The 10926-nt window shown below is 43.5% G+C and overlaps 2 protein-coding genes across 2 annotated transcripts; one reads left to right on the top strand and one right to left on the bottom strand.

The window, feature by feature from the left end:
- The first annotated feature begins 92 nt into the window (after positions 1–92).
- On the top strand, positions 93–4354 carry gtpbp6 (GTP binding protein 6 (putative)). The gene is made up of 10 exons (XM_056276519.1): positions 93–720; positions 1431–1568; positions 1689–1759; positions 1836–1966; positions 2092–2162; positions 2286–2444; positions 2585–2793; positions 3090–3238; positions 3402–3554; positions 3690–4354. Exons 1-10 carry the CDS (start codon positions 342–344, stop codon positions 3814–3816), a joined length of 1587 nt encoding a protein of 528 aa, XP_056132494.1. The 5' UTR covers positions 93–341; the 3' UTR covers positions 3817–4354.
- Positions 4355–4366: 12 nt separating this feature from the next.
- Positions 4367–10896, bottom strand: si:dkey-66a8.7 (PI-PLC X domain-containing protein 1). Its single transcript, XM_056276520.1, has 6 exons — positions 10659–10896; positions 10383–10519; positions 5255–5383; positions 5007–5162; positions 4708–4891; positions 4367–4626 (listed from the first exon to the last, which is right to left on the bottom strand). Exons 1-6 carry the CDS (start codon positions 10744–10746, stop codon positions 4373–4375), a joined length of 948 nt encoding a protein of 315 aa, XP_056132495.1. The 5' UTR covers positions 10747–10896; the 3' UTR covers positions 4367–4372.
- Between the last annotated feature and the right edge of the window lie 30 nt (positions 10897–10926).

Genomic DNA, 10926 nt, shown 5'->3' with positions numbered 1-10926 from the left:
GTTGTTTGCAACTGCCATAACCAATCCAACGAAGAAGAAGAAGTAGTAGTAATAGTAGTAGAAGAAGAAGAAGAAGAAGAAGAAGAAGGAAGCAGAAGAAGAAAACGAAGCGTGTGTTTCTTAAACGTCAGCAATCGCCGACTGATATAGCATATGATTTCTCTGACATTTAATTAAACAGACCTGTTTTCTTTCGTTAACTAAAGGTTATCTAACCACTGATTTATTTAAGGTCCTGTTGCATAGCTGCTTTGCCCCTTGAACGTTTGGTTCCGATATACTTAATATTGTACACTGGACTTCACGATTAATGACTTAATGACAAGTTTTTCAGAGACATTATGATAGCGCACTCTTTAGTGAAGAGAGTTTATTCGTGGATGCCATGCCTCGGACGTGTTTGCAAACAGCTCTGTCGGAGGACATCTTTTCATTCCACTGTAATCCCACAGAATTGGCTCCGATGTCTATTTCCCTCCCAGCCCAGACATTTCGTATTGTCCCCGTGCGAGCTCAAGGGCAGAGATGACTTCGGTGGAGGTTTTATTGGACACACGGAAGAGGATGAGGACGATGGAGACGAAGACTTCATGGAGGACAGTGAGGTGGATGAACTGTTTCAACAGCAAATTCCCACCAGATTTGGGGATGGAGAGTACAGGATCTTCATTGTTCACCCTGATGTGAAATGGGGACGCAAGAAGCAATATCTGACATCAGGTGAGCAAAGCAGCATGCAACCACCAGTATCTGTCTCTTGAGATTTTTGGCATTCCTATTTGAACCAGTGAATAAATAAAAAAGACGGTTAAACTTTGACCTACAGTTGGTGATCACTGTAAAAAATAAAAAACAACCGCCATTATGAGGGAAATTAATTGTTTTCAGGGAAACACTAATTTATGGGTTTTATTAAAGCTCATACCCTCATACAATTCACATCAATTTGATGTTACCATGACAAATTATGAATTTATGCTGCAAGGTTTTGTGTCAGCGTAGTAGAGTTGGGTAATATATTGTGATATGAATTACTATGATAATTATTGTGATATGAGACTAGATATTGTCTGGGTTGTTGGTTATCATAATATCTTGAAATAACTTAAATTTTGTCATTCCCTGGTCTTAAGGGCTGCATTACTACTGTAAAAGTGATACAATTTCTGAACTTATGACTGTTTTAGCTGAGTGAAATGAACCATCATATCCAGTTTACTAATCATCATTTCTCAAAATTTTCTTGAGTGTAAATATCTTATAAAAGCAACAATAGTCATCCACAAAATATTGTCAAATTATTGATATTGAGGTGTTCGATCAAAAATAACGTGATTTGATTTTGTCAATATCACCCAGCCATACAATGTAGTATGCAAATGTATGCCCTCCACGGCATCCTTGCATTTAAGTTAATGTTTGCTTTGCAGCTGAGTTGATGATGGCTGAGGCTGTGGGGCTGGTTAACACCTTGGAGAACTGGAGCGTAGTGGATAAGATAATCCTCTCCACCAAAACTCCAGAGAAGAAGAAGATATTTGGCAAGGGGAATTTCCAGTCTCTCACAGGTTTATTCCTCTCTTTACTGTCTGCTGTGGTACGGTTTTCTGTCATTTCCATTCAGAAATCACTGTATAGATTCAGTATAATTGGCCTTATATGACTTTTCTTTTTTTTCTTCCTCTCAGAGATAATAAGGCAAACACCAGGAATCAATGGTGCTTTTGTCAATGTTGAGCACCTGTCGCCTTTGTCTGAGGTGAGTGAACTTCACTTGATTGTTTTCTACACAGAAAAATTTCAGGCCTATTTGTGATTGTTTTCATTCTATACAGAGGGAGTTTGAGGAAGCCTGGGGAGTAAAGGTCTTTGACAGGTATTCAGTGGTACTTCACATCTTCCGCTGCAATGCTAGAACTAAAGAGGCCAAGTTACAGATCTCACTGGCAGAGATCCCCTTGGTCAGGTCAGTTTTGTCTTTGAGACACTCGGTTTAATTATTTACATGTTTTATTGTATGAATTTTATTTGAAACTCCTACCTCTCTGACTTTGAGAATACATTTAACAATGATTTGTATGCTACTGGCAGATCTCGACTGAAAAATGAAATGGCACATTTGGACCAGCAGGGTGGAGGCTCAAGATACATAGGCGGTTCAGGTATTTACATGGTCAGCTGTAGTGAATGCTGTATAACGTGCCTATGTGTCTTTCATTGAGCTCCTTTAATTGAGCTGCCCAACTAAAGAAGAGACTTGGGCCTTCACCCCTTCCTTACTGTAGGTGAGACATTTATAGAGGTCCAGCAAAGGCTGTTGAAAGAGAGGGAGATGAAGATTCGCGCTGCTCTTGAGCGGCTACGTAAGAAGAGGCACCTGCTACGCTCTCAGCGTAAAAAGAAAGACTTCCCTATCATCTCTGTTATGGGCTACACCAATTGTGGTGAGAGGCTGGAAGCAAGTGACACTTCATTTATCCCATCACTTTTGACACAAATATCTAATACAAAGAACTTTACATCAGAGTCTCTTGTATCCTGACATTGAGTGTTCCAGTTTAATATTTCCCCACTGTCTGTCCAGGAAAGACCACTCTGATTAAAGCGCTGACCGGGGATTGTGGTCTCCAGCCCAGAAACCAACTTTTTGCCACCTTGGATTTCACTGTCCATGCTGGTCAGTTACCCAGTCGCATGACTGTGCTGTACGTGGACACCATTGGCTTTCTGTCCCAGCTGCCCCACCAGCTCATTGACGCTTTCTCTGCCACCCTGGAAGATGTTAAGCACGCTGTATGTACCCCCTCTCATATCATGATATACACACTTCTCATGTAATCAAGTGCTCGTTTCTCATATCACGATATACTTCGCATATAATCAAGTGCTCGCTTCTCATATCATAGTTGCCACAAAACTTCAGTTTGTTTCAGTTTGCAAATGGAAACCTTCCCTGCATAGGCATTAAATGTAACTGGAGAGTATTTGACTCTGAGATCATATGTGACAATTGTGTGACTAATTTTCAATAATGCTCATCTTAAGAGAATGGTGCCTTGAGGCCATGCTCACCTTTCCTTTATTCCAAGGACCTGATAGTTCATGTCAGAGACATCAGCCATCCAGAGACTGTGAATCAGAAAGTCAATGTGCTAAATGTCCTAAAGAACCTTCAGATCCCTGATAGGCTGATGAGCTCCATGATAGAGGTGCACAATAAGGTTGACCTACTCGAAAAGTAAGAACAGATGATTTTAGTTTTTCATATGGCTCGTCTTTCAGTGCATTTTTTTTACTTCACAGCCCTGTTAAGTGTAATGTTATTGAGATGAGCCTGTACCTGGTTTAATATTAGGAGGAATTGAATTCTCAAGATTTTTATCTTGTACCATCTTCTTTAGTTACCAGCCCTCAGAGCCAAATTCCCTACCGATATCTGCCTTGAAAGAACAGGGCTTGGATGAACTGAAGAAAGTCGTCGAAGAGGAGATTGTTAAGTCCACTGGAAAACTAATTTTAAACCTCAAAGTTGACCTCAGCACTCCTCAGTTAAGGTGAATTTACATAGTTTGAGCAAGAATATTTCACTGATAGTGATTCTCAGTAATAGGTATCATGGTATTCTGTTGTAAAATACAAAAGCACTGTAAACAAGTGTGTGTGACTGTGTCTCATTCATTCATTAACAGTTGGCTGTACAAAGAGGCCACAGTTCAGGAAGTGAATGTGATCGCTGATGAAGGCTTGGCTGTCACCAGTGTTATCATCAGCGCCGCTGCTTATGGACGCTACAAGAAACTATTCACAGACAGATAGCAAAACATCAGTATGCAACTACTACTATGTGGACAAAAAGATTGGAAACTGAGCAGTACACTGTTTTGACCCTGTGCAATGAGCACATTGATATCACTGTTTTGTGGCTGGTTACTAATAAACAAGAACAGCAGAACAAAACTGTGTTAGCGTATGTATTTCAGATTACATTACTGTAAACAATCACCATAACATGTCTATGATGGACATAATTGTAAAGTCGTTGAAAATGTATTAATATGTAATGTTCATAGCATATGAGAGCCATATCATATAAAATGCTTAAAAATATTTTTACTCTCGAATATCATTATTTATGATGCATCCTCTTTCCTCTTGTTAAACATGAAATCACTTTGTGGTTAAAGTGCATTTACTCAATGTAAACAAGCTCATCTCTGCAAAGAAATATTTCAAGCATTCTTGTGAAAACTTGAAGGAACCCATGAATCAATGTTGCTTAGCATTCGGAAAATGAAGGTGCAAGAAGTATTCGGAGGCTATTTTGGAGTTTGTAAGATACAAAAAATTCTCAATATTAGAGCTAACAATGCTTTCATATTACGTTAGTGGTCTTTGGGATAAGTTTTTGGTTCAGTGCAATGACAAGGGAACAGAATGGGATTGGCCCCACAAAGTCTCCTGCGATGATGTTGAGGCAGTTGGAGTTTGCCCCGGGCATCTGTTCCTCCAGCCATTTTCTCAAATATTCCCAATTTTTGAGGGTCAGAGTGCTCAAGGATTGCTTCGGGTGCAGTGTAATGTAATACCTATCAGCGGTTAGATTTAGACCAGAGACAAAGAAACCCTCTGGAAAGAAGAAATGGATTGATGGACATTATGTTGACATAAACTGGTAATACTGCAATCAGAAATGCAACTCAAACTCACCAGGGCGGCCCAACTCTTTCTGCCAGTCTAGATAACTGATAACTCCCTGTGCTGTATGTTGATTGGCCCACCAGTAAGGAATGGCTGGCCATAGCTCCTGATGTCTGACTGCAGCTTGGTCATCATAAGACAGCAAGACTTGGTGACCAGACGCCCACAGACTTTGCAAGGTCAGGACTGATCCCTGTAGAAACAGGCAGATGGTATTCTGTAGGGCTTGTCATTTAGATGTTTTTGACGTAAATCTGAAGCAAGGGATACAGAGGTTGGCTATAAGAGCTATACAGGCCAGAATTAACCTTGCAGGGGCAGAGTTTCAACCCAAACAGTTTCTTCAACGACAGAATGAATGATTCATGGAGCTCGTCATTCAGGCCTTCAAAATGGCTACAAGCAAGGATAACAATCTCCTTTGGGTGAGATTCCAGCCAGTTGGCAACAGACACCAGTGTTTCCTGTCAAGGAGGGACATTTTCCAGATCAGTTTAACATGAGTGCAATTCTGTGTCATACTATTGACATAACTAAGGCCGGATCTTGCACTCACCAAAACCGTTACATGTGTGTATATGACATGTGTGAAATACAGGTAGCTTGTTGTGTCCAAGGGTTTGCGTGCAATCCGAAGATCAAAGAATCGAATCCCCATGGATAGTTGCTCCTCGATGCTTTTATCCTGTATGGAGAAGTCATACACAATATATCAGCAAAAACTCGGGTAGATTATGTTAACACAGTGCTTATCTACTCTGAAAATATCCAGCCCTCCTGAAAATGCTAAGACAGCGTCTTAAAATTGGGCTGAAATCAGTATCATATTGTTGTGACTTCTCTTATGTACACTATTGTAGTGTTACTATTCGTGGGTTACTAACTTAATCACTATTATATATAAGTACACGGAGACGAGGATGCGGCACAAGTCTGATCTTTACTGGCGGAGACATCACACACTACTAGGTTCGTCCAGTGTATTACAGAACTCAGTAGTGGTAACAGTCCAACACAATCGAGCACCGAGTGCTCGATCCAATACACCACATCCCTCTTTTCCAACTGAGATGTGGCCTACTCATCAGTTGCTTCAACAGTAGACCCTTTACCAAACCATTAACACTATGGCATTAACACTGAACAAGTCTTTTCTACTTGCATACTTCAATGATTAATACAGCATGTTTTTTTTTAAATGACAGATGACTCTCATTAAACAACATAAACCATTTCCTTTTCACATTCTGGTGGTTAGCATGTAAACATTTTGAACATTCAGCAATCTTGCAACATTTCAGGTTAAACACACCTTGTACTCTTTGTTTCACCTTCTTTTTTTCTTTTTTTTCTTTTTCTTAATAAACACTTGAATGATCACACAAAAGAACCCTGAGGGTAGTCATTGTATCTGGCAGGGCGCCTAACTGCTCTGCCGCACTTTGTGTAGCATGTGGGTGTACTGCCTGTAGTCACCGGAGGAGGGTCGTGTGGTGGCAGGTCATGTGGTGGTGAGTCGACTGGCACAGGCGCTTGTGAGGGTGAGGGTTGTACCTCTGAGTCAAAATGTTCATCACTGTCCGTGTCTCTGAATAGGCTCGGATGTATCTTCCTCAGATGTCGCCTGTTCCTTCTTTGCATCCTCCCAGCTGGTGTCTGCACAGTGTAGGACCGTGGTTCATCTCCCAGCCGCGCCGCGTTTGCATGTGTACGGTGTCTCCTGGGGTCAACACTGGCAGGGGCTTTGCACACTGGTCGTAACGTTGTTTTTGACGGAACTGCGGGTTCTGGATCTTGCTGTGAATGTGCTGTGGGACTGATTGTGTCAGCACAGCACTGGAGCACGGAAGTGTGCTTCGTAGAACTCTCCCCATCAACATTTGTGCAGGTGATACGTCCAGTCCTGTCACCGGTGTGTTCCTCAGTGACAGCAGCAGCAGATGTGGGTCAGTGCCGGTCTGCATTGCCTTCTTCAGCGCATGTTTCACTGTCTTTATGGCTCTCTCAGCCATGCCATTTGAAGAGGGAAAACCTGGGCTGGAGTGTGTGAGCTTGAACTCCCATGAAGCTGCAAATGACTTCATCTCATAGCTGGCAAATGGGACATGGTCACTCACTATCTCCCTAGGAATCCCGTGTCTGGCAAACACAGACTTCATCTTCTGGATTACTGTGTATGCTGTTTTGTCAGATATGTTGAGCACTTCAGGATATTTGGTTAGGTAATCAACTAACAACAGGTATGACTGACCGTGTAGCTCGAAGATGTCAGCTCCGACTTTCATCCATGGCAGTTCTGGGACCTGATGCGGCATAAGTGGCTCAGCCTGCTGTTTGGGCTGTAGCTGCTGGCATTGCACGCACTTTTCCACCATTGCCTCTATATCTCATGCCATGCCAGGCCAGTAGAGAGACTTTCTTGCTCTGGCTTTTGTGCGCTGCACTCCTTGGTGTGCAAGATGCAGCTTCTCCAAAATTGTGCTCCTGAAGCTCTGGGGTATGATGATTTTGTCTCCGACCAAGACAATGTCATCTTCCATGCTTATAATGTCCTTTACTGCCCAGTAGGCATGTAGTTTTCTGTCCAAACTTTTCTTTTTCATGGGCCAGCCTTTCTTGTGTTTCTCACACACAGCTTGCAGCACGCTATCTGCTGCCGTTGCTTTCTTTAATTGGCTGAGTGTTTCCTCGCTCAAGGCATCTGTGGCATTCAAGGCATACACAACTCTCTCATCACAAGGGTTTTCATCAATATGGTCACCTTCTCTGCTAGCTGTAGCACGTGAGAGTGTGTCGGCAATGTACATGTGCTTGCCTGGTGTGTATGTTACACTCAGATCATACCTCTGCAGTTGTAAAAGCATACCTTGCAGCCGCGCAGGTGCTTTGCTTAGCGGCTTGCGCATGATGACCTCCAGAGGCTTATGATCGGACTGGACAGTTACTGGTCTGCCGTAGACATACTGGTGGAATCTCTTAGCAGCAAACACTATAGCGAGCAACTCTTTCTCTATCTGTGCGTACCTCTTTTCTGTGTCGGTGAGCGCTCGTGAGGCATAGCACACTGGGCGGTCGTCCTGCATCAGACAGGCTCCCAGTCCATCCTTTGAGGAGTCTGCTTGTAGAGTTAGAGGCTGCTTGTGATCGTAGTATCTCAGCACAGGGGCTTGTGTGAGGGTGGTCTTTAGTGCCTTTAGCGCTGAGCTGTGGTGCGGGCACCATTGCCACGCTACATCCTTCTTGAGCAGCTGTCTGAGGGGTGCCATGAGTGAGGCTTCGTTTGGTATGTATTGCGCTAGGAATTTTGTCATTCCCAGCAGACGTTGGAGACTTTGTTTGTCTTCCGGGGTTGGCATGTCGACAATCGCATTGATCTTTGTGTCGTCAGCTCTCTGTCCTGCTGCCGTGATGACGTGTCCCATGTACTTTACAGTATCAACTTTAAACTGGATCTTGTCCCTGTTAAATTTCACATGTGCGATCTTGGCTCTCTCCATTACTTTCTGCAGGATTTCATCGTGTTCCCGCTCTGATGACGCTGCGATGATCATGTCGTCTGCTATAATGTACACACCTGGGATATCGCCGAAGGTCTCACAGTTCTTTTGTTGAAACACTTCGCTGGCCGATTTGATCCCGAATGGGAGTCTGAGGAAGCGGTACCAGCCCCACGGCGTGTTGAAGGTGCATAGCTTAGACGACGGCTCATCTAGCTTGATCTGCCAGTATCCATCCTTTTCATCTAGGATGGAGAAGATGGATTTTCCTGTTAGCCTGCTGCGCACGTCTTCCGGCGTAGGAATGGAGTAGTGTTGACGCTTGACTGCCTCATTCAGGTTGCAAGGATCCAAACATACCCTTAGCGCACCATTTTTTTTCTTTGTGGCAACAAGACTGTTCACCCATTCTGTAGGTTCATTGACAGGAGTTATGACTTTCCTGTTCTGCAAGTCTGTGAGTGTCTCTCTTAGTGAGTCCATGATGGAGAGTGGTACGTTCCTGCACGCGTGAATCACAGGCGTGATGCTGGGGTCAATGTGTTTGTGATGAACTCCAGGAAATTCGCCTAATCCTGTGAAGACCTCCACATACCTCTGCAGCAGCTCCTCTTTGGTGGCCGGAGGTTTTGCTGGTTGTGGGGACTCCACTGCAAGCGCCTCGACTCTTCTCACCAGCTGCAGCTCTTCACACGCATCTCCACCCAGGATTGGCTTGCCAGCTCGGCTAGACACATGGAAGTCCAATATAGCCGTATGCTTAGACGTGCGGCAATCTAGAGATGCAACACCATCTGAGGGTAGTCGTGCACCACCGAAAGCTATCAGCACAGTCTTTGTGGGCCGTAACTGAACGGGACCTGGTAGCTGCCAGAATACGCGCATAGGAAGCACATTTGCATCGGCGCCTGTGTCCAACTTGAAGTTAATTGCTACGCCTCTGACCGTGGCTGTTTCACGCCATACAGTGCCTTTAGCTTGGTGGGCTGCTTTGTTTTTGTATTTTCCAATCATGCCTATATATAAGGAATCAATTTCACTTTCTAGATTATGCACTGTCTTTGTCTTGTAATTGCCGCTTTTTTCAGTGCTTGATTTACACACCTTGGAAAAATGATTGTTCTTACCACATTTGTGGCACACTGCACCATAAGCTGGGCATTGACGGGGCTCATGTTTATTTCCACACTTGTGGCAGAGAGTTGTTGCTACATGCCTCTTGCTGCTCGTTTTGTTCTTGTTCCAGCTGCCCGTGCGCGTTTGCCCTGTTGCTTTCTTCAATGCCTCCACTGAGGCGTCTTGGACAACATGTGACGTCTGCATCGCTTGTATTTGTGACTTAGCGAGCTCGGCTGATCTACATATCTCTACGGCCCTGCGCAAAGTAAGCTCATTATCACGTAACAGTCTTTCTTTCAAACGGGCATCATTTATGCTGAACACTAATTTATCCCTTATCATGTCATCTTCATCTCTGCCAAACTCAGTCTTTGCTCTTCTGGCGCAGCTCTGTGATGAATCTGTCCACCGATATTCCTGCTGACATCGTGTGCGAATAACACTTTCAGCAACGTTTTCTTTTTCATTTATAAATGAAATTGGGTCAATAGCCTCATGAGCCTGTGCAGGAGTTGTTTATGTTTTATTAATATCCATAAGCTGACCTTTGAGTGACAGGTACAAGCAAAGATTGGCGGTAACGGTGGGTGTGGTTTGATAAGTTGTTGATTTGCTGTGATAGGCTGTATATGAATGAAGGCGTGTCCGATAAAATCACTAGTATCGGAATTATGTTGACCGAGAGAAGCTGAACAGTGGGCGCTTTTGAAGAGAAAATTTGAAACAAAAAAACCCCGAATTCAACCTTTACTGTTATTGTATCACACAACATGATGGTTAAAGTAATAAATAACGTCAGAAAATATCGTGTTATTTCGGTCCGACTTCCAACAATGCCACATTTGAGGACGGCTGCAGCAGAAGATCCAGCGTTAGTTACCTGGCTGGGGGTGATGGTAGTATCGCGAGGTCAGACGTGACTTCGCCGCTTGGCGACAACAGACTCTTATTAGGCTTACATATATTTAAACATGTTAAAAGGCGTATTATAGTTAACTATATGGGTCAGACTAGGTTGTCGAATAAATAAACCACCCCCCCTTTTCGCACGTAACTCACAAATCGTACCTGAGTAGTGGCCCATCTGAAAATTGCAGGTCTTGTGAAGCAGCAGAAAAGTCCATCCAACAGGCGGAAAGTGTCCGACTCGGACCTGACCAGCGGGGAGTTGATATCTAGACAGTAGCTCATAGCGTCGTGGCTCCCTTACATACAAAAAAAAATGTATATGTATTTTCAGTTGTTGATATGTTCAATTACAGCCCACTGGATTCAGGAAATTCATAACTGACACCCTATGCCGCCTGCAAAACATGCTTGAACAAGAAACTTCATCTCAATTACCAGGTATAGAGAGATTTGTTATGGGAATATCCCACAGCTCCTCCGGTAAACAGGACATCCAGTCTTCATAATTCTGGACATTATCCATTACGGACCCTTTGTTCACGGCTCTTTAACTAGCTGCCACATGCTACACCTACATGATGGTTTCAAGGTAGTCATCATATGATCGAGCCTATTCCGTCTCTCTCTCTCTCTTCCTTTTTTTGTTTTTGTTTCTCCAGATCCTTTTAGTCGCCTGCTCCAAACAAACTAACCAAAAGCTGTC

Source organism: Lampris incognitus, chromosome 3, assembly GCF_029633865.1.
Source record: "Lampris incognitus isolate fLamInc1 chromosome 3, fLamInc1.hap2, whole genome shotgun sequence".
Classification (NCBI taxonomy): domain Eukaryota; kingdom Metazoa; phylum Chordata; class Actinopteri; order Lampriformes; family Lampridae; genus Lampris; species Lampris incognitus.
This window is presented reverse-complemented; position numbering and strand designations above follow the sequence as displayed.